Here is a 24,630-nt window from a genome sequence, read left to right as displayed (position 1 = left end):
CTGCAGGCCGGTGAGGTGCACTGAGACGAACACGGGGAGGTCAGTAAAATGAAGGAAAATGTATGGCATTGCTTCTGGCACATGGCAGTGGGGGTGAGGAGGTATTCCCTAACTGTTCCGTTATATACACATCACAATTATAAATTAATGTTGTGATGTCCTTAATCAAACAATTGACATTGGTAATAAAATAATAACAGTGCCTACCTCATGGGTTTCTTTTGAGGATTAAATGAATTAATACTGATCAATCTCTTACAACAGTGCTCTGCATGCAGTAATTTTTATATAAATGTTTGCTGTTGGGGCCCTCACTTCCTTTACCACAATACGCAAATCCCAAAGTATTCTAAAAATTTGGATTTTATAATCAGTTTATCCATATAATCCAGTACCACCTGACCTGAATGACTCCCCATGTGGTGAATGGCACTGACATCCAGCCATGTTTCAAAGAACCTGGGAGTTATCTTCAACTCTTCTCTCTCCTTCACCTTTTAAAAATATAATCAGTCAGCAGGTCCTGTCAATTCATCTTCCTAAATGTCTCTAGAATTGACCATCATGTTCGCCTCTAACTCCGGCAAGTCTTCTCTTGCTTAGACTATTACATCAGGTCCTTTACAGGGTTCTGCCTGCTGTCTTGACCTTGGCTAATCCATTTCAATACTGCAACCAGACAGGTTCTTAAATGTGATCACATCTCAAAGGTAATCACATCTCTCCCTTTTAAAACCTTCTGTAATTTCCAAATGTCCTCAAACTAAAGTCTATACACAGTCAGAGAGCCCAATGGCTTACAACTCTCTTCCTCACACTCTATATTATATCAAACAATCAACATGTTTCTTCAATGCCTACAATGCGGTAGGCAGGTTCTGGGATCTGAGGATACAGCAGTGAACCAGCCAAAGCCTTAGGCATAGCATATAACCCAGTGGCTATGAGTTGGGGACACATGTTAACAAATAAACTAAAAATATTCCAAGAACTGTTACAAGGGTGGGGTGGGGTGTGTGCTTTTTCAGTTAGCATTTTCAGGTGACATTTTAGTTGAGAGATCTGATAGATCCAGCACACTCCTCACCTCTGTGCTTCCAGCTAAGACCTTCCTTGGGGAGTTTTCTTGTTGCTTTAAGTCTGGGTTAGCAGCGACTCCTAGATGCTCCAAGCACCATGTGCTTTCCCTGGGCCTTCGCCACTCACAGCATCAATGCCCATTACCTCTCTGATTCCTCTCACTACAGGATTCGACATTTTGTTCCTGGCTACATAACACTGGTAGTATTTGGCATGCTGTAATTGCTCACTCTACATTTCCTGAAGGACACATGTAGTATTTAATATCATTAAATACTTTTCCTGGCCTGAAGGACTAATTAATTTTGAAGAGGGAAATACATGTCCTTTGATAAGGTGTGTGTCGACTGAAAACAAAAGGCCACATAAAACACTTCATTCATTACTTCCATTAGCTTTATTATTGTTAATGTGAATATTAAAATGTAAAACTCAATACCTAGATTAAATTAATCATGTTTTTTCAATTTTTGCTTTTCTGCTGTTCTTGTTACTCCCAGACTTTATAAAAACGGGCAGCCTTTTCCTATATGAAATTTTGAAACATGAAGTCATAGACTTTCAAAGTAAAACTTAAAGAGTTCATCAACGATGTTAAACATTCAACTTCTGATGAAAGTTGAAAACTCCACAATTATCTTCCTTTTAAAACACAGATTTTTTTCTGTAGAGTGGGTAAGTTTATCCATGTTTAATTCTAAACTCAAAATTGAATAGAGGCATGAAAAATATATTTTCAGGCTTGGGCATATGCCAATCAAGCGACTTAGGTTACAATTGAGTACATAGGTTACAACTGCCCAAACCTATTCTTTGTTTCATATGACTCAGCTTGTCAATGCTCCAAAGTCACAGAGAAGTTCTTCTGAGGTCGTTCAACATTATCCACGCAGTTAGAAGTCAAAGATAAGTCACCATTATCAACTATCTTTATTTTAAAAATCTACAGATCTTCCCCTGAGGTCCTGAGAAGGCTTCCAGTCAGGCCAATGCTGTAGCCTGGTTATTCCCACTGTCTGTGATTCTTTATCCTCTAGCATTTAAGTGACTCTTTCATTAAAATGGTTTACATTTGAGGTTGTCTGGAAAACTGAGGAGATGGAAGAGAAATAAAAGTAAATAAGGACAGATGATGGGTTATCCCTCTAATTGAGGACAATCAACTTCAAAGATTCTAGTGAGCACCATGGAGGAAGCATTAAAGTTCCCTAAATCTCAGCAAAGTTTGGATTTTTATAAACCTGGCATTAATATTTTCTATTTAATGTCAGCCTGTCAGACTAGCACAGCATATTGATTAGACTATAGCTAATAGAGAATGTCAAATATAACTATGCTTCCTTAGTCAGAATGTTGTAGCCACAGCTTTCCATTTTGGTTTGAGAGGGATGAAATCAGTTAACATATTTATATGTTCTTCCTTATCTTCTATTAAGGCAATATTTCTAAGTCAACTTAACTAGAGTTAGTCTATTTTCTTTCATTTCATTAGTTCTGTTATTCTGTTTCTAGTTTATTGGACTTTGATGACAACTGTTTTAAATCCTATGTCCTTGTCCAAAGTAAGAGTTCATTGCTTTGCTTGAATAGAAGAAAGATTAAAAAGCCAGGATAAAGATGTAAGAACCTTAGAAAAAACAGCTTAGAATTTAATAGAAACAGGTAAGGCAACTGTTAAACAATTATCTGAACAATGATGAGTAAGAACAAGAGAAGCTAAAAAGATATATTAAAGGAAAATTTTTTAAATGTCACTTACCCTTAGTTCTTCCTTTGTACTGAAACTATCAAGAAGTTGTTGATAATGTCTATCTGTCATTTGTCGTAATAGAGATAGGAGACAAGCAACAAACTCCCCCTAATTAAAAAAACAAATAAGCATATTTCTTTAGTAAGGACATAAAACAACAGCAGTAAATTACTTGGAACTACACTCAAACAGAACACCTAAAAAAACTCACTATGATACAAACTTATCCTGTGAAGTCTTTTTAATCTAAATAACCATAATTCCAGTTGAAATTTCTCCCTGAGATGATTACCACTTACTTGGTATACACACATTTAAAAATTTACAGTGGATTTTTAATTTTGGTGGAAGTTAGGGAACTAACTTTATACATTTAAAGGAGGTAGAGCAATGATGTTCATTTATTGAACACTTACTATACCTTCATTCATTATATTCATTATATCATTTGAGCCTCATATCAACATTATGTAGTAGGGGGTATAATGATTATTTAAAGAAGGTGAAATGTAGGTTCAGTGGGTTATTAGACTAGCCCAATGGCATACCACTAGAAAGTGGCAGAGCTGGGGTTATCTCTAGGTCTTCCTGACTCCAAAGCTCTTCCTGTAACTTCATGCTCCACTTTTGAGTTCACATGATTTCCTCCACCTTATCAGAATGCCCATCTGCTTACTCAAAGGATGTAGAGAAAGCCATGCACTGTGTAATGTTGGCTCTCATCTCCTTTTAAATAGTTTAATAGTGATCCTTATGTGCTTGGGTGCTATGTGGTTGACACCTAAAAAAAGTCCACTTCTTAAAAATTAGTAAGAATGTGGCATTCTTTCAATACATATGAAATCGCTATCACTTGCATTTCCAATGTACTTCTAATTTAAAATATCTGCCTTCAGTGCAACTATTTTTGCCCAGCAAAGAATTTATCTACTTATAATTATAACAATAATGTTTAAAACAATACAAATACAACAATTGAAACAATCAGTGGTAACTGAGTGTAAATTTACAGAAATGAAATTTAACTGGGAATTGGTTTTTTTGAGATTACATAGAGACTATAGCTTCACATGTAAAGTTAGAGACTAAAAGCCTTCAAAGTGGATTTTCTCATAGAGGCAGATAAGTCAGGACAGTCAAATGTATTTCTACCAGCTGCCAAGAGAGGCCTCAGGAGGCCACTTAATGAATGGCCATGTCAGGATAACCAGAGATGTAGGCTGACTCTTTGCACATGGATAATCATTTGTAACACACAGGTATGACAATCATCCTGCACACTTATTAGGGAAAATATTTAAGAAACTAACCAGTATGGGCTAGCAGAAATATCCTCTCAGCACAATAATACTTTGTTAATGAACAAAGGGACCTCTGATGCTTAACACAGAAGTGGAAAATTTAAGGGCACAATTATTAATATTTTACTGCATGTGAGTGAGAACCCAAGGCTAGTAAAATAATTACCCAAAAGGGCTTAGAGAACAGTACCTGGTGCTCACACAGGACTGGGAATAGTTTGTTTTCGCACCCACCAAGCTGGAAAAGCCCTGAAATTAACAGGGAATCAGAGAACTAAAAATGATATTTCCTTAGTAGCAGGGAAAAGTTACTCCTAGAATAAATGCTGCTCTAATCCCACTTAAGAAAACTCAAAAACAAGACCCGAAACAATCAGTTTTCGAGAAATCTAATTTCATTTCAGGGCAAACCTCAAAGATATCTTTAGGAATTAAAAAAAATATATCCAGTTTCCAAAAAGATAAAAGTCACAATATCTGGCACTCAAAAAATTGTCAGGGATACAAAGATGCATGAAAAAATGATGATGCAAATGAGGATGGAAAAAAAAAGCCCAATCACCAGAAATAAACACAGATATTACAATTAGCAGTCAAGGTCATTAAAATAGATATTATTATTATTATGTTCTATATATTTAGGAAGTTAGAGGAAATACTGAACATTTAAATTAGAGACATGAAAGATATAAAAAAGACCCAATTTGAACTCCTAGAGATAAAGACTATATGAGATGAAAAGTCACTGCAGGACTAAGAGCAGATTAGACACTGCAGAAGAAAAAGCTATTGAGTTTTAAGACAGCGTAATAGAAATTCTCCAAAATAAAACACAGAGAGAGAAGACAGGGTAATAGAAATTCTCCAAAATAAAACACAGAGAGAAAAAAAACTGAAAAAAAAAAGCATCCAGTGAATGGTAGGCAACTTCAAGTAGTAGAATATATATTTATAATTGAAGACCCCAAAGAATAGGAGAGACAAAAAAGTAACTGAAGAAATAAGGGGGAAAAATTTGATTGATTGGAAACTATAAATCTATGTATCAAAGAATTTCAATAAGCCATAAGCACAAGAAACACAGAAAAAAAATACACCAATGCACATCATAATAAAATTTCTTATAATGTCAAGATAATTAACATGTCCATCACTCTCAGAAATTTCCTTGTGTCCCTCTCTATGCCCTCCACCATACTACCTCATAGAGAATGGAATCATAGAGTGTATAGTTACTATTGTTGTGTTTTTTTGTGGGGAAGGCATTCTGACTTTCCCTCAATATAATCATTTCAGTTTCTTCAGTGATGTTGTGTGTATTTAACCAGAGTTAAAGAGAAAAATCTTAACAACAATCAAGGAAAAAAACACATTGGATACAGAAGAACAAAGATAAGGATGAGAGGTTTCTCACTGGAAACAATATAAGCTAGAAGATAGTGGAGCAACATCTTTACAGAGTATTGAAAGAAAACAACTATCAACCAGGAATTTGTTACCCAGTGAAAATATCTTTCAAAAACAAAAACAAAAATAAAGACTTTTCAGACATCCCAAAGCTTAAATAGTTCACCACTTCTATTCAATATTATACCGAAGGTTCTAGCCAGTGCAATGAAGCAAAACCAAGCAATAAAGAAATACATATTGGAAAGGAATTTTTTAAAAAGCTATCTTTAATCATGTATTTGTGTACATAGAAAATACCATGGAATCTATAATGAGCTATGAGGACTGCTTAAGATAGTTAACCAATGTCCCAGAATAAAAGGTCAATACATAAAAATCAATTTTACTTCTACACACTAGAAATGAACATCAGAAATTCATATTTAAAATAATGTAGTTTATAATACCATTGAAATACAAAATTCTTGGTGACACATATAGACAAAAGAGATATAAGATCTGTACACTGAAAATTACAAAACATTGATGAGAACAATCAAAGACATAAATAAATGGAGATACACTACATTCATGGATTGGGAAATTGAATATTGTTAAGATGTTAATTCTCCCCAAATTGATTTATAGATTCTATGCAATCCCAATCAATATCACAGCAGGCTTTTTAGTGAGGTAGAAAGTGACCAGCTGATTTTAAATGCATATGGAAATGTAAAGGTCCTGAAATAATCAAAACAACTGAAGAGAGAACAAAATTGAAGGAATTACACTACCTCTCTTCAAGACTTATTATAAAGCTATAGTAATCAGGCTACTATGTTATTGATGTCAAAGCAGAAAAACAGGTAAATAGGACGGAATAGCCCAAATCAGGAACAACCCAAATGTCCAATAGCAGGTGAATGAATTAATGAATTGTAGTATATACATATAATGGAATGTTATTCAGCATTAAAAAGGAATGAGCTATTGATACACACAACATCACTGAAGAAACTGAAATGATTATATTGAGGGAAAGTCAGAATGCCTTCCCCACAAAAAAACCCAACAATAGTAACTATACACTCTATGATTCCATTCTCTATGAGGTAGTATGGTGGAGGGCATGGAGAGGGACACAAGGAAATTTCTGACAGTGATGGACATGTTAATTATCTTGATTGTCACGATGGTTAGTAGGTATATACAGATGTCAAAATTTGTCAAATTGTATACTTTGAACATGTGCAACTTTTTGTTTATCAATTTCACCTTAATAAAACAAAAAGATATTATGACTACGTTATCATTTATACAATGGTACTATGCATAAGTTATTATATTTTTATTGTATTATCAAATTATTCCTTACTAAAAGCCTTGTTGGGTAGACACTATTAATTTAACTTTACAGTAAGATCTCTTAAGTTTAAGGTATTTATCGCAGGTTCCACAATTAGAAAATGATGAAGCTGGGATGTGAACCCAGGTATCTCTGGCTCTTCTTCCCACCGCTCAGACTTACTTGACTTTATAGAAGAAATATACTGGAGTTTTGGGATTATATTTCAAGTAGAAATTGGTACATAAGAATCTGTCTTTTTAACATCTTTATTATGTTTTGACTTAAAAATGCAAATCTAGTTGGTAGAAACCCATTCAATTTTTCATTCCTTAGTTTTCCTACATCCTGCACTAACTCTAATACAGCTAACAGACTAATATTCCTAAAACATTTATTTCAACATACTATCCTCTGTATATTATATACCTTGAAGTAGAATAATTATAGATATTTGTAATAATTTTAGTAATAGGAAGAAAAATTATTAAAAAATAAAGACTTTCATTAAGTCTACAATCAATGTATACACAAGAACACTATTTTGAGTCTAGGTTATTAAGTATTTATATTATGTCGTATCTGATTTAGATCCATTGCAAACAACCTATCCTGATATCTAGTCTCTGGCACATTTATATGTTGTCAGTCTCAACATCTATTCTTCAGTGTCATTTGATTTATTCACTTACCCTACTTAGGAACTCAAAGTACATTTAACCAGTGAAGAGGCCTAGAAGTTCAATATTTTACTAACATATTTTTCATTCACAATGTGCTTTCCTTTGTTTTTAAGGTATCTTAAGTATCTATATAAAAAACCTAGACTTACAATTTGTTAAAAAGAATTAAAAGCCACTGTTGGCCACGATTCACTTGGTTTTAGTATGAGTATTTTTTACATACAAATTGCCTTTAAAACATTATATGCTTCAGTGGCTTGTATCCATTTTATGTATATATTAAATATAACAGTCATTTCTGTCAATAATTGTGAAGAAGGTATTAGATGGCTACAACACAGTCTTCATGAAGCCTTCTATTATACATATGCACAATTCTCCCACACCCCTTCCTTCCCCTAAACATAAACCCATAGTGCATAAAAACTTCAGATAAGCATTCCAGAGTATCTTTTTTAGACATTGTCTATGCTGAGCTGAGTCAATCTGCACTATAAATGGTGCTTATCAGGATTATGTGCAAAGAAGCACTTATAAATTATAAGGAACTCTGGAGTCCAGTTAGTTGAAGGTGTGAGCAAATGGCCATATATGCTGCTTTAAAATTTCATCTGCTTCCACGTACAATTAAATTTTGAAAGGAACTGATCACAATAGTGCTGTTTTTTTCCCCTAGTTAGAGCATTTTAAAGTTTAAAGAACAATTGGTAGTAGAAGAACAAAAAGTACAAACCTTTTAAGAAGTAAAAATAAGGCTACTGTTATCTGCAATTAATGATACAGCAGAAGCCAATTCTCCTATTGGTATTACTGGGAGGCAGCATCAGAGCCATGGTATTTACGGGGAACTGGGACACTTCATACCACACGCTGGGGTACTGTTTTTATCCACAGCATGTCCACTCATTGTGGGCACTTTTTCTGTAAAGACTGAAAAGTGCTCAATGTGGGACTACCATGTGAAGACTCCCTGTCCAGAGAGCCTGTTCTCTGTGAGAAAATGATGAAGAAATTAGACATTCTTCAGTGCCCAACAAGAACTGACTTAATGACCAGAGCATCTTCTCACCATAGACGTAGTTATCACAACAATATAATTATTACTTCTGCAATAATATTAATGTGACTGTTGTTACTTCCACAATAACTGGCTAATTACTTAAATAACTAAATAAAATTTAGTTGTTATTAACTAATAATAACTAAATTATTTATTAAAACTAATAACTAGATAAAACGTATTGATATTGTTTAAAATACTTTTTACAAATTTGATGAAATCATTATACTATCTTTAAGAGAGGTACAATTATTTTCTGTTTTAAAGACAAAGAAACAGAAGTTTAGAGATATTAGACAGTGCATGAGTTAATGAAGAGGCAGAGTAGGGTTAAAACCAGATCTACCTGAGTACTCTCAAAAAAATGTCTTAAAGCATAAAATCAAAACTGCCAAATAATTTGAGTGTTTCCTAGCAAATTTCACCCCACATGCCTTGTGAAATTGGTTTTTCACATAGCAAGGGGTACAACAGAGTTATGGAGGGGAAAGGTTTTCTTTGTATGATTTTATAAAATTTGAAACACTGGATGATCTCACCTCTATCCACAAACCTGATTCATGGCCTTCTTCACGTCTCTTATTTTGCACTGATTATCACATTGTGAAGGCCTAAAGGCCACACGTATCCCAGAGGGATTTGTCAGTGACACCCCTGTCTATGGATAAAAAGCAGTTTGAAAGAGTGTCAGAGCTTTTGACTCCAGGGAGTCTGTAACCATATCCAGTATTTGCTATGATTTTGCTTGCTGGACCATCATAATTTCAGAACTATGTCAGAACTGTATTGCCAGGAAGCAATTAAAACGTTGCCATAAAAACCATAATGAAGGAGACTTGCTTTGCTTTGGGGAAGACAGAGTAGATATACTTTTACCTTTTCCTCCTACTAAGCACAGCACTAAAAACCTCAATCTTATATATATGTAACAAGTTAAAGAAGGGTCTGAAAGGTAAAGAAAGCAGCCTGGCTAATGACCTTGGGACCCGAGGAAGGGCATGGTGCTGAGTTCTCTGGCTTTTCTTTTTGCCTCAGATATCCCACACCTGGAGCTGAAGAAGTTGGTCACCCTGAAACACCAACTGCAAACAAAAACTGCCAACAAAAGCCTACTCTCGTGGCCAAGGGACCAGGGAAGGGAAGCTTAGCATGGCAAAACTTTTAGCAATAACTGCTCTACTCCAGCTGAACACCTCAAAACTCCAGCCTCACCTGTAAAGGCCGGGTGGGGTGCTTAGACTCCCAGCCCCTCACAAGGCTGTGTCAGGCACCTGCACATCTCTGCAGAGCAGTGTCAGAGGAAGCCAAAAAGGGAGCAGGTACTTTCATGCCCACTGGTCAGTGCTAGCGAGACAATGTGGGGAACCTGCACTTATACTTCAGTAGAAGGTAATAATGGCTGTGATGAGCTGACAACCTCCCTCTTTCCCTGAAAAGTAGTGCCACATAAAGCCAGCTGTAACAGAAAGTTTAAATAAGATCTTGAGTCTTATAATACAAAAATGTTCAGATTTCAACTGAAAATCATTCATCATACCAAGAGTCAGGGAGACCTCAAGTTGAAAGAAAAAAGACAAGAGATGTCAACACTGAGACTGAAGAGATGTTAGAATTATCTGACACAGCTTTACACAAAAATTAATTCAAAATGTTTCATGGACTGAAATGTAAAATATAAAACTTAAATACTTTTAGGAAAAAATACTAGGGGATAAACTTCAGGATACAGGGCTGGACAAAAAGAGTTCTTAGATTTGACATCAGAATCATTACCCATAAAAGGGAAAACCGATCAACTGGACTTAATCGACATTAAAAATTTTACTCTACAAAAGACCCTGTTAGAGGATGAAGAAAAAAGCTATCGAGTGGGAGAAAATATTTGTAAACCACATGTTCAATAAAGGACTAGTATCTAGAACATATAAAGAACTCTGACAACTCAACAGTAGGAAACAATCCAATTAGAAAATGGAAAAAAGACATGAGACATTTACTGATGAGGATACATATGTGGCAAATAAGTATGTGGAAAGATGTTCAGCATTATTAGCTATTAGGGAAAAACAAATTAAAACCACAATAAGATATCATTACCTATCTACCAGAATGTTCCCCTCCCCCTCAAAAAAAGTGACAACCCCAAATGCTAATGAGAGTACTGAGAAACTGAATCATTCATACATTGTGTATATGAGAATGTAAAACAACACAACTACTATGGAAAAGAGTTTGGCAGTTTCTTGGAAAAATGTGCAACTCCCATACAATCCAGCAACAATACTCCTGGGAATTTACCCTAGAGAAATGAAGACTTAAAGTTACATAAAAACTTACATACAAATGTAAGCTTTGTTTCTAAGAGCCCAAATCCAGAAACAATCCAGGTGGTTAAACATACTTTAGTACATCCATACCACAGAACCTACTGAGCAATAAAAAGAAACAAAATATATACACACAATAACCTGGGTGCATCTCTAAAGAATTATGCAGTGTAAAAAAAGCCAATCATAAAGGTTATATGGTATACTGTATGACTCCATTTATACAACACTCTCGAAATGACAAAATTATAGAAATGGAGAACAGATTTGTGGTTGCCAGTGTTGAGCAGGAAGAGGTGGAGATGGAAGGGAAGTGGGTTTGGCTATAAAAGTGCAAGATGAGTGATCCTTGGGGTGATGGAAATATTCTGTATCTTGATTGTGTTAGTGTCAATATCCCAGTTGTGATATAGTATTATAGTTCTGTAAGGGTTACTATTAGCAAAACCTGGTGAAAAGGCACATGCAATATTACTTTATTATTTGCTATAACTGCATGTGATTCTATAATTGTCATGAAATAAAAAGTTTAATTAAAGTAGTCTAGAAAAAAAACAAAACAAAAATATTCAAAACAAAAAACCCAAAATCATAATGAACTCCAGTGGTATTAAATAATAACAGGTTTTGAGCATTTACTATGGACCAAGTAGTGTACTGAACACAGAAAGTCAACCCTATGAGGTAGGTACCTTTTACATATGCGTTTCCATAAGACTATGAGAAATTAATTGCTTGCTCTTTTCTTCTTTAAATGAAGCAGTGTAACTATTACATATGTTAAGAAGCTTTTTCATACTATCTTTAACCTTGGTTTGTTAAGAGTTTAACTGCATTTCCCAAACCCAGAGCTTGGTTTCCCTGCAGGTAAATCTCAGCTAGCCATTATCACATCTATTTCCTCCAACACAGATTTTTCCTTAAGAGAAAAAAAAAATAATGCAGAGAAAATAAAATTGAACACAAGATGGCCATCCTTAAACAGTCAAGCTTGGAAGGAGAGCCAGGGTAGACATTTTTTTCTAAGTAAAAACAAAAATTATTTTCATTAGGAGCTAGGCAAACATTCTTAAGACAGGGGTTCTATTGTGCACTATTTGTAAAATGAATGGCAACAGGCTAACATTTTTTGCACATAATCTGTAAGTGAAAACTATAGCATCTACTCCATTTCTGCAAATGATACAGAAGAATATTCTTAATCAGACTTAAACTTTTGGTCAGTTGAATGTGTTTTAAAAAGAAATCTATCCATCCATCCACCCATCCACACATGTACCTCTATACACACACATGTAAATATGAAAAGGCACATGCAATATTACTTTGTTTTTATTACCACAAAAATAAACTATCTGGTATATTATTTCTTAGTACTTTATATAAATTATGTTATATGAGACTCATAAAATAGTGGAGCTTGAAGGCACCTTAGAAATTACCAAGTCAAACTTTCTCATTTCATAGCTGAAGAAACTGAACCCTTCCTCTTCTGCCCCTGCCCCTCCCCACCCAAATTAGGATACCAACTAACTGTAGTAAAATATCCAGAATTAGAAATCAGGACGCCTGACTCCTATTGCTCTATTTCTCTATTCTCTCTTGCTCAAGCAATCGAATGGATGAAAAGTTACCAAGGTGACTAGGGATGTAGAATCACAGGTTAAATTGGACAAAGTAAAAGCTAATATCAAATTTACCTTTATGAAATAAAAAAAAATCTTAACACAAGATCTTTCAACAAACATGGTTCTTATCTTGTTCCCTGGTAAAAGGAAGGTAACTTCATGTATTTTGAAATGCACACAGATCATTCTCCTAAGGCCAGAATTCCCACCCTCAAGGTGACTGAAGCCTTAACAAGCACAACTGTGCTGTGGTCTGTGTGCCATTTGCTTTATGATCTTACAGTGACATCTTGGAACTGGAGCCGCATTGTGGAGCCGGATGGCTGAGGGCGACTGGTGATCTCCAATATGGTTCTCAGCAGGATGTCCAGCAGGCTGGCCACTATCACATCTATTTCCTCCAACACAGATTTTTCCTTAAGAGAAAAAAAATAATAATGTGTTCGGGAAATTGTGGCTTAATGGGTCTATTAATCTCTCTAACAGAAAAGGGGGAAGCACATTTCCAAATACAGACTCCAAGAGTCAGAGAACTTGAGAGCTCGACAGACTTGGACTTCACTGCTTTCCTGAAGCAAAATTAATACTATCTGAACTCCTGGGACTTGTTAAGAAAACCCAAATTTCTTTGCACTGACTGTTATGTAGTGGATTTTGGTTCTTACTTTACCTGCACAAGGCAAAACTCTGTATAAATGCTCCCTACCAAGAAGACTGCCTCTGCAAAGAAAACTTACAGAATGTACAGCATCAAAAGTCAGGTTCATCAACAAGAATTCCCAAAGGCTTATGTAATGATTTACTGATGACTGCTGGGGCTTAGTAATGGTTCAAGTACAAGATACCCCCAGCCTCCGGAGGCTTTCCTCTGCTTCCACAGTGATCCCCACAGGACTAAGCTCAAGGGCCAGGGCCAAGCTCTCTCTGAGCATTATGCAGCCATTCCCAAATGGCCCCCAAAAGACTTCACTTTGCAAGCAGTAATTTATTCTTGCCACACAGCATTCATTATATCAAGATTAAAGACACATGTGGGAGGCTTTGAGATTTCTAATTTTTTCTCACTGGGTATTCGGTTCTTTCTTGAAATACAAGTGTAGGAAACCCAGGTTATTTGGGGTTTCAGCAATTGCACAAGGGTAAAAAAAAAAAAAAAATCCCCCAGAGGAAATGCAAAAAGTCCAACCCAGCTGGAAATAAAAGTAAGAGGCTCAGAGGGTTACTCTTTAGTGTGGTTTCTTTGAAGACTTAAAATTTATTTCCAGTAGACATTTAATGTGAACTACATACTGGACCTGTATTTACTTACTGAGCTATTTTTCTTGATGAGACAAAATACGTTGCTAAGGATACGTGCGCACATGATGAGGTCCTTCTGTTCTTGCAAGTGCACATGGAGGTGGTGTAACACGACAGGCAGGAGAATGTACCTGGAGTCTGGAGAGAAGCACCATTACTGCCACACCTGTAGAGTCCCACACAAACCTCACACAGATTTCACCCACTCTTTAATTTTAATTATGAAATTATTAGCACATGTAGTTCAAAAGGTACTAGTTCTGCAAGGTTAACATTGAAAAACAGTAGTACCTTTTCCCAACTCATGATTCCTGCACTTGAGAGGCCTTTAACTCTTTCACTGAAGTAGGTTTTTTAAAAAATTGTTTGTCTTACTTCCAATTTCTAAATGGCATGTTTCTCTTGCTATTTCTTGATTTTTCATTGAGATCGATTCACCTACTGACTTCTACTATGGTAGATAAGAATTTAGTTTTTTACCCCCTTCTCTCTTCCCTAGCCTCAAAAAAGAGATCATAATTTCTGACTAAATTAACACTTTGTTTGCTGTCATTCTGATTTCCAACCTGTGTACATGAACAGATTGCTTTATTTTTGTTTTTCTTTCTCTGAAAGCTTTCAGGATATTATTCCTGGTAATTCAAAATTTCATTATCATGTGTCTTGATTTGGATGATTAAATCTATATAAACTCGTGTCCTTCAGCTCTGGGAACTTGACTTCAAATATTTACAGAATTAATTCCTTCTCTCTATTTTCTCTGTCCTCTCTCTGGATCTTAGATGACATTCACATGAAGAATCTCTTAAACTACCATTTACTTTCTGCAAATATTCACATGTCAGTTTTTTTGTCAAATTATTTTATTTTTTAAAATTTTTATTAAGTTATTACTGATATACACTCTTATGAAGGTTTCACGTGAAAAAGCAATGTCGTTACTACATTTATCCATATTATCAAGTCCCCACCCATATCCCAATGCAGTCACTGTCCATCAGTGCAGTAAGATGCCACAGATTCACTGTTTGCCTTCTCGGTGCTACACTGTTTTCCCCGTGACCCCCCACACCACTTGTACTAAACATAATATCCCCCAATCCCCATCTCCCTCCCTCCCGACCCGCCCTCCCACACCCTTCCACTTTGGTAACCACTAGTCCCTTCTTGGAGTCTGTGAGTCTGCTGCTACTTTGTTCCTTCAGTTTTGGTTCATTGTTATACTCCACAAATGAGGGAAAACATTTGGCACTTGTCTTTCTCTGCCTGGCTTATTTCACTGAGCATAATATCTTCCAGCTCCATCCATGTTGCTGCAAATGGTAGGATTTGTTTCTTTCTTATGGCTGAATAGTATTCCATTGTGTATATGTACCACATCTTATTTATTCACTCACCTACTGATGGACACTTTGGTTGCTTCCAAATCTTAGCTATTGTAAATTGTGCTGCAATAAACATAGGGGTGCATGTGTCTTTTTGAATCTCAGAAGTCATATTCTTTGGGTAAATTTCAAGGAGGGGGATTCCCGGGTCAAATGGTATTTCTATTTTTAGTTTTTTGAGGAACCTCCATATTGCTTTCCACAATGGTTGAACTAGCTTACATTCCTACCAGCAGTGTAGGAGGGTTCCCCTTTCTCTACATCTTTGCCAGCATCTGTTGTTCTTGGTCTTTTCGATGCTGGTCATCCTTCCTGTTGTGAGGTGATATCTCATTGTGGTTTTAATTTACATTTCCCTGATGATTAGTGATGTGGGGCATCTTTTCATGTGTCTGTTGGTCATCTGAATTTCTTCTTTAGAGAATTGTCTATTCATATCCTCTGCCCACTTTTTTAATCAGGTTATTTGCTTTTTGGGTATTGAGGCATGTGAGTTCTTTATATATTTTGGATGTTAACCCCTTGTCAGATATGTCATTTACAAATATATTCTCCCATATTGTAGGATGCCTTTTTGCTCTGTGGATGGTGTCCTTTGCCATACAGAAACTTTTTAGTTTGATGTAGTCCCATGTGTTCATTTTTGCTTTTATTTCCCTTGCTCAAGGAAATGTGTTGAGGAAGAAGTTGCTCAAGCTTATATTCAGGAGATTTTTGCCTACATTGTCTTCTAAGAGTTTTATGGTTTCGTGACTTACATTCAGGTCTTTGATTCAGTTTGAGTTTACTTTTGTGTATGGGGTTAAACAATAATTCATTTTCATTCTCTTGCATGTAGCTGTCCAGTTTTGCCAACACCAGCTGTTAAAGAAGCTGTTATTCCCCCATTATGTCCATGGCTCCTTTATTGTATATTAACTGACCATATATGGTTCGGTTTATATCAGGCTCTCTAGTCTGTTTCATTGGTCTATGGTTCTGTTCTTGTGCAGTACCAAATTGTCTTGATTACTGTGGCTTTGTAGTAGAGCTTGAAGTTGGGGAGCATTTTTGTGGTATCTTTGTCTGGTTTTGGTATTAGAGTGATGCTGGCCTCATAGAATGAGTTTGGAAGTATTCCCTCTTCCTCTACTCTTTGGAAAACTTTAAGGAGTATGGGTATTAGGTCTTCACTAAATGTTTGATAAAATTCAGCAGTGAAGCCATCTGGTCCAGGAATTTTGTTCTTAGGTAGTTTTTTGATTACCAGTTCAATGTTTTTGCTGGTAATTGGTCTGTTCAGATTTTCTGTTTCTTTCTGGGTCATCCTTGAAAGGTTGTATTTTTCTAGAAATTTATCCATTTCTTCTAGGTTTGTTAGCATATAATTTTCATAGTATTCTCCAATAATTGTTTGTATTCCTGTGGTGTCTGTAGTGATTTTTCCTTTCTCATTTCTGATTCTGTTTATGTGTGTAGACTCTCTTTCTTCCTTCATAAGTCTGGCTAGGGGTTTATCTGTTTTGTTTATTTTCTCGAAGAACCAGCTCTTGCTTTCATTGATTCTTTCAATTATTTTATTCTTCTTGATTTTACTTATTTCTACTCTAATCTCTATTATGTCCCTCCTTCTACTGACTTTGGGCCTCATTTGTTCTTCTTTTTCTAGTTTCATTAATCGTGAGTTTTGAGTGTTCATATGGGATTGTTCTTCTTTTCCCAAGGTAGGCCTGTATTGCAGTATACTTTCCTCTTAGCACAGCCTTCGCTGCATCCCACAGATTCTGCAGTGTTGAATTATTGTCGTCATTTGTCTCCATATATTGCTTGATCTCTGTTTTTATTTGGTCATTGATCCATTGGTTATTTAGGAGCATGTTGTGAAGACTCCATGTGTTGGTGGGATTTTTCATTTTGTTCGTTTAATTTATTCCTAGTTTCATACCTTTGTGGTCTGAGAAACTGGTTCGTACAATTTCAATCTTTTTTAATTTACCAAGGCTCTTTTTGTAGCCTAGTATATGATCTATTGAAAATGTTCCATGTGCACTTGAGCAGAATGTGTATTCTGCTGCTTTTGGGTGTAGAGTTCTGTAGATGTCTGTTAGGTCCATCTGTTCTAATGTGTTGTTCAGTGACTCTGTCTCCTTACTTATTTTGGTCTGGTTGATCTGTCCTTCAGAGTGAGTGGAGTGTTGGAGCCTCCTGGAATGAATGCATTGCATTCTATTTCCCCTTTTAATTCTGTTACTATTTGTTTCACATATGTAGGTGTTCCTGTGTTAGGCACATAGATATTTATAATGGTTATATCTTCTTGTTGAACTGACCCCTTAATGACTATACAATGTCCTTCTTTGTCTCTTGTGACTTTCTTTGTTTTGAAGTCTATTTTGTCTGATACAAGTACTGCAACTCCTGCTTTTTTCTCCCTATTATCTATTAGTTGCATGAAATATCTGTTTCCATCCCTACACTTTTAGTCTGTGTATGTCTTTGGGTTTAAAGTGAATCTTTTGTAGGCAGCATATACATGGGTCTTCTTTTTTTATCCATTCAGTGACTCTGTGTCTTTTGATTGGTGCATTCAGTCCATTTACATTTAGGGTGATTATCGATAGGTATGTACTTACTGCCATTGCAGGCTTTAGATTCATGGTTACCAAGGGTCCAAGGTTAACTTCCTTACTATCTAAGAGTCTAACATAACTCACTTAATATGCTATTACAAACACAATCAAAAGGTTTTTTTTCTCCTCTTTTGTCTTCCTCCTCCATTGTTTATATATTAGGTATCATATCCTGTACTCTTTGTCTATCCCTTGATTGACTTTGGGGATAGTTAATTTAATTTTGCATTTGCTTAGTAATTAGTTGTTCTACTTTCTTTACTGTGGTTTTATTACCTCTGGTGACAGCTATTAAACCTTAGGAACACTTCCATCTATAGCAGTCCCTCCAAAATACACTGTAGAGATGGTTTGTGGAAGGTAAATTCTCACAGCTTTTGCTTATCTGGAAATTGTTTAATCCCTCCTTCAAATTTAAATGATAATCTTGCCAGATAAAGTATTCTTGGTTCCAGGCCCTTCTGCTTCATGGCATTAAATATACCATGCGACTCCCTTCTGGCCTGTAAGGTTTCTGCTGAGAAGTCTGATGATAGCCTGATGGACTTTCCTTTGCATGTGATCTTATTTCTTTCTCTGGCTGCTTTTAATAGTCTGTCCTTATCCTTGATCTCTGCCATTTTAATTACTATATGTCTTGGTGGTGTCTTCCTTGGGTCCCTTGTGTTGAGAGATCTGGGCACCTCCATGGCCTAAGAGACTATCTCCTTCCCCAGATTAGGGAAGTTTTCAGCAAATATCTCCTCAAAGACACTTTCTATCCCTTTTCCTCTCTCTTCTTCTTCTGGTACCACTATAATGCGAATATTGTTCCATTTGGATTGGTCAAACAGTTCTCTCAATATTCCTTTGTTCTTACAGATCCTTTTTCCTCTCTGTGCCTCAGCTTCTTTGTATTCCTCTTCTCTAGTTTCTGTTTCATTTATTATCTCCTCCACCATATCTAATCTGGTTTTAATCCCCTCCATTGTGCTCTTCAACGATTGGATCTCCAACCGGAATTCATTCCTGAGTTCTTGAATATTTTTCTATACCTCCATGAGCATGTTAATTATTTTTATTTTGAAATCCCTTTAAGGAAGATACATGAGGTTGATTTCATTTGAATCTTTCTCAGATGTTGTATTCATAGTTTTACTTTGTACCAGGTTTCTTTGGCATTTCATATTTGTATATGTCACCCTCTAGTGTCCAGAAGCTCTACTCTCTGGAGCTGCTCATCCCCTGAAGCAATGTCAGGGGTCTCAGGGGAGCAGTATTGGTGCCTGAAGGGAGAAAAGAGCTGTTTCCTGCTACCCGGATGCAATGCCTGCCTCCACTGCTGGAACCAGTGGATCGAGCATGCAGGTATAAGCCTCTATGCTTTGCATTTGTAGTTGCTGTAGACGGGGCCTCCCTCTGGCTGGCCTAACACCAGGGTAGGGTCTGTCAGTTTGTGAGTCAGGTGGGGCTGGCTGGGAAAAGGCACAGTATGCTGCATGTCATGGAGGGGGTTCTTTGAGCTGTGTAGCCAGCCAGGGAGCTTGAGCACCCGAAGATCGAGAAAGTTCCCAACCTGTTGGGCAGAGTGCATCCAGGCAATTTTTTCTACCTGTCCTTTCTCCTGAGCAGTAAGCTCTGTGCAATCCTTGCCCCTTTAGAAGCCCTCTTGCTGTTAGGAAGTCTCTCAGACTGCCCACCTCTCTTTTGTCCCAGAGCAGCCAGATATGGATTTCTGCTTTCCACAAGTGGCTAGAATCTCAGTTTCTCCAGGTATTCTGCCTGTCTTAGCTTTCCAACCCCCTAATCATGGGAGTACCATGAAAGCACCATGAAATGTAGGTTTGTGCTTCCATAGCAGATCTCTGGAGTTAGGTATTCAGCAGTCCCAGGCCTCTACTCCCACCCCACTCCATTTCTCTTCCTCCCACCAGTGAGCTGGGGTGGGGGAATGGCTTGGGTCCCACTGGACCTGTTCCCTGTTCCCTGAGGTTTATTTTTTTCTCCAGGTGTATGCAGTCTTGAGCAGCCCTCTTTCCAGTTGGTCTTTCAGGATTAGTCATATTAATTATATTTTCATATTATATGTGGTTTTAGGAGGAAGCCTCTGCCTCACCTCTCACACTACTATCTTTAATCCTCTTTAGAGTCTGGCAATTTATTTATGTTATCATATATTTCATCTTCAAGAGCTCTTCCCACTTCCAAGGCCAGTGTCATAGGTATGCAACTTGCACTGTCACAGGTCCCTCTTCTTCAGAAGGGCGCCACTTGGTTTAACGCTCTGCTACTCTCATCATGAAATTCTTAGTAATTTTCAAAGAAGAGGTGTTGCATTTTTATCATGCAGCCATTCCTGTTTATTTCTCTGAATGATCTATTTTTATAGCTTCCCATTCTTGTTTCATGGATGCACTATTTCCTCTCTCTGGAGAAATAAGAGATAAATTTTGATGTTTTCTTTTTCTCCCTAAATTATCTTTTTTTTTCAAGTGAATTTTTTTTCTCCTTCATTTTGGCCTCTGCTTTTCTCATTAGAGGTTTTTCTACAGCATCTAGTGCTCTTTCATTGTCCATCTTTGCAAGCAAGGCACAAAAATACTAAACTGGAAAAAAACTGCAGTCATGTACCTAAGCAAGCTGGTGGACTGCTGAAGCGTCCACAGGGAGGGGAGACATCCACATGTTTCACTGTCGTTCCCCCCCACCCCCAACAAATTTCAGAAGATGAGATGTTTTCTCTGAGGCTGATCAAGTTTCTTTAGAGAGGAACCTGCCAAATCCTCTCTGGGGAGTATGAAAACATGTTTTAGTGACTTGAAATCCAGAAAGGAAATGGAAGGAAGGGGTCTCTCTTTTTAATTGTGAGGCCTGTTTATGGAGCCAAATTTAACACTGCCTGATTCTCTTGAATCCCCAAATTCAGCAGTGTTCAATTCTCCTGAATCTAGCTGTATTTTACTCATTCTCTCTAAAGAATGAACTTTCTATTTTTTACTGAAATAGAGAAGGGGATTGGGACAAGGTGGGGTGCTAAACAAAGACTCTTTCTAAAGATTAAAAAAAAAACAATTTTCCTATTTCTAGCACCCCTAATCTTCATAGATACCTGGCATTTGCAATTCTTCATCCTTTATGAAACAGCCCTGAGTCACCCATAGTTCTGTGGTAGGAACTAGTTTCTTCTTTGGCTCTACCCCAATTCCACATAAGGCTGGATTTCAGACTTCTCCTGTCTGCTGCCAGTTGCCATTCATCTTTGTAAAAACTGTTGATATTTCTACTGTGTTGTCATCTCCTCTCCCATTCTGAACTTTTGAGATTATACATTTTTAAAAAAATTCCTTTACTGATCATAGATACACAAATCCTTTTCAAAACTAGCAAATCAAGTCCAGCAATATCTAAAATATGTATTAGTTTATGACCAGCTAAGGTTTATCCTAAAAGCAAGGCTTGTTTAAACATCTGGAAATCATATCTGTGCACTTTCATCAGGAAAGAAAGATAAATACAGTCAATTCTTGTTATTCATGGTAGTTAAGTTTTAACAAGTAGCTGAGAACAATGGAACAGTGAATAACCAGTCATTTCTGCTACAGAGAACAGACACATACCTGGTACATACCTCACACAGACTACAGTCCTACATCCTAAGAATAATGCATCCAGGTTGATTCTGTTTTTATTTTACAAAAGAGAAATTGAAGTTCAGAAGTGTGAAGTGACTTGCCTGAGGCCACGCCACTAATGGGGGCCGGTGTTGGGAGTCAAACCCTGTCAATGGGCCCCGGAGCTGGAGCTCCTTGCAGTGCACTGCCCTCTACTGCCTCCTCCCTCTGCTCATCTCTGTATGACAGAGGAAACAAAGTAGTGCATTACCTGGACCGACCTCAGCTAGGAATGTGTGTGTTCGACAACTCAAATTTTGGCTGCTCTGTGCATGTCCACAAATGAATGTCAAAGAGTCACAGTATTGACTTTGAGGTTACAAATAAACTTTGGTAAGGGAATCCACAAATAATGAACTTTGACTATACATGTGCCAATCCTCCATTAACTGTAAGTCTTATATTCATCCCTATATTGTCATTAAATAAGTATTCAAAACAATAACTTGATAAGTAATCTAAAAATTGATTTGTGCAGTACATATTTCAATCTTAAGAAAAAGTAACAATAAGTATGCTTATTGTCTTCTTTTTCAACAGTATGTCATGAGCATAAACTTATCACCCATTGCATGCCCATAATGAACATATTATTTATTCATGCGCCCACTTATAAAATGCCCTATCCTCTTTCCCTGCTCTACTTGGTTTTCTAAAAGATGACATCTGTACAATTCAGACAGATTATTCTTGGTTTATAAAAAACCTGTTTCTTATAAATAGTTTGCATAAATTATAATTCCACTTGACTCTCTCAAGAAAAAATGGATAAGCTAAAGAACTTTATACCTATTAAAGAAGTTGAATTTGTAGCTAAGAACCTTCCCACAAGGAAAATTCTAGACCCAGAAGGCTTTTGTGAATTCTATGAAGCATTTACGAAAGAAATTATATCAAGTCTACACAAATCCTCCAGAAAATAAAGCAAACAGGAATAAAACTAACTCATTTTCTGAGGCCAGCATTACTCATACCAAATTGGCTGAAGACATTACAAGACAAGAAAACTACAGAGTGATTGATGTCTCATGATATAGAGGCAAAACTACTTGTATAATTTTAGCAAAATGTATTATCATCTATCACGTCTGTGTGTAAATATGTAACAGTATTATCAAATAGGGTTTATTCTGAGAATGCAAAGTTTATCTAACACTTGAAAATCAATAATGTAATTCACCATATTAGCAGTATACATGGGAAAAAGTGCAAAATTCAGCATCCATTCATGATAAAAACTGTCAGGGAACTAAGAACAGAAGGTAATTTCTTCAGATTGATAAAGGGCATTAATGAAATGCCTACCTTTAGCTAACAGAATAGTGAAAGATTGAATGCTTTCTACTTAAGATAAAAAATAAGGCAAAGATGATCAATTTCACCAACTCAGCATTGTAAAGGATTCCCAGCCAGCACAATAAGGTACATCCATATAAAAATAATGTATGGTTCTGAATCCTAATAAAATCATAACGAATACAAACAAAGTATTTACAAGACTGAAAGTGCTTTTATCAGTATTTGCTTAATCTCTTGTCCTGTCTTCTTGATTTCTTTCAGGATTGAGGTTTGGAATCTCATATTTCTTTTAATGCCTGCCACCAGTTTACCAATGCAAGGAGGTCTGGCCGTAAGTTTACCACCAAAACAAACCACATGAGGCACAGGCATTCTTCATTTTATGAAAACCAACACAGAATATTAAAATCCAAAATTGGGAAATAATTCACTGCAGGCTTCCTTTAAACAGTAAACCTGACTAGGGAACTTAAATACTTATTTATACATCAATTACTTGACAGAAAGAACCAAGAGAAAGAAACTGAAAGCTTACACAACAGAAACACTGCCTAATAATGCTTAATTAGAAAGGAAGATAAAGCTTATATGGTATGTTCCTGCAGCCCGTGGGATTTGATTTTTAAAAATTCAATTTGCAACCAACTGTTAAGATTATATCTACTACAAAAAGAAAATAAGTAAAGTAGACAAATAATTCATGTGTGGTATGTATAAGAAGAAATATGACTAGCCTCCAGATTTGCTTTTTCTCCATTACTAGGACAATGTCAGCCAATGCAAATGATAGAATCAGCGAGTAAATGCCAAATAAGCTGACTGGTTAAAATGCTAATTCTTACCTTTAAAAGAAAACACCTGGATTCATCAAGAAGGACCAAAACAAAAAGAAAACCCACAGGTGAACAAACACTAACTTTCCATACACTTAACAACAGCAGCTTCTGTCCTTGAAGGGGTCAATACACTCATACTCCATATCTCAAAGCTCACTGTATTGTGTATCTGTTGAGTGCATAAAAGTAAAGCCCATTTACTTTTTGTTTCACCTGTACACACTTGAGCAGATAAAGTCAGCTCCAATTAGTAATTTTAGTGGGTGTGGGGTTAGGACAGAGGAGAGATGTGCTGTGCTGGATGAAAAAATAATGAGATACATTTTTACAGCTATGTAATAAAGACATAGAAAATAGAAACGGGAATCCCTTATAGTGGGAATTTCTCTGAAGGAAGTGAATACACACATTCTATAATGATGAATTTCTGAATAAAAGACTTACAGCAATTACCTGATATTCTTAAGATTTGTTTATGATTTACTCATGCTCTATTCTTGTCTGCATGTTCAAAATGTTTTACAATAAAATAATGTAAAAAAAGGTTTGTTTACTATATTTGAAACTATCTTTTATTAAATCCCCTTCCCTCTTGCTTTTTTCTAGTTTTTCTGGAAATAAATAATACAGTGTCAACCTCACTCATGTGTAAAGACAATTCTCAATAGAATTCAGTTTAAAAGTTGACTTGGTGATACTGACAGAAATCTCCTCAAATAAACTTTAAAATTAGGTCGACACTGTATTATTTATTTCCAGAAAAACTAGAAAAAAGTAAGAGGGAAGGGGATTTAATAAAAGATATTACAACAAAATCAGTTTAGTAAGTAGTCACTTGCTATTAGGATAAAATTAAAAAAACAGTAATATGTCAAAACTTTCACCCAATATCAGGACACGAATTGATGGAAAACCCTTACAAAAAAAGTGGCAAACAAATAAAGATCATAACAAGCCCCTATATTACTAAGAGAAACTGTTAAATTTTG

At 36.2% G+C, this 24,630-nt stretch overlaps 1 protein-coding gene across 3 annotated transcripts in view; it reads right to left on the bottom strand.

The window, feature by feature from the left end:
* DOCK4 (dedicator of cytokinesis 4) overlaps positions 1 to 24,630 on the bottom strand; it is a 401,868-nt gene that overhangs the window by 81,783 nt on the left and 295,455 nt on the right. For all 3 annotated transcript variants that reach the window (XM_037027398.2, XM_037027395.2, XM_037027396.2), the window contains exons 24-26: positions 13,873 to 14,000; positions 12,845 to 12,979; positions 2,840 to 2,938 (exon numbers count right to left, since the gene is read on the bottom strand). In XM_037027398.2, the coding sequence (XP_036883293.1) occupies positions 2,840 to 2,938; positions 12,845 to 12,979; positions 13,873 to 14,000 (362 nt within the window). The remainder of the gene's footprint in view (positions 1 to 2,839; positions 2,939 to 12,844; positions 12,980 to 13,872; positions 14,001 to 24,630) is intronic.

This window comes from Manis javanica, chromosome 6, assembly GCF_040802235.1.
Source record: "Manis javanica isolate MJ-LG chromosome 6, MJ_LKY, whole genome shotgun sequence".
Classification (NCBI taxonomy): Eukaryota; Metazoa; Chordata; class Mammalia; order Pholidota; family Manidae; genus Manis; species Manis javanica.
Note: the sequence above shows the minus strand (reverse complement) of the source record. Positions and strands in the feature narration are given on the sequence as shown.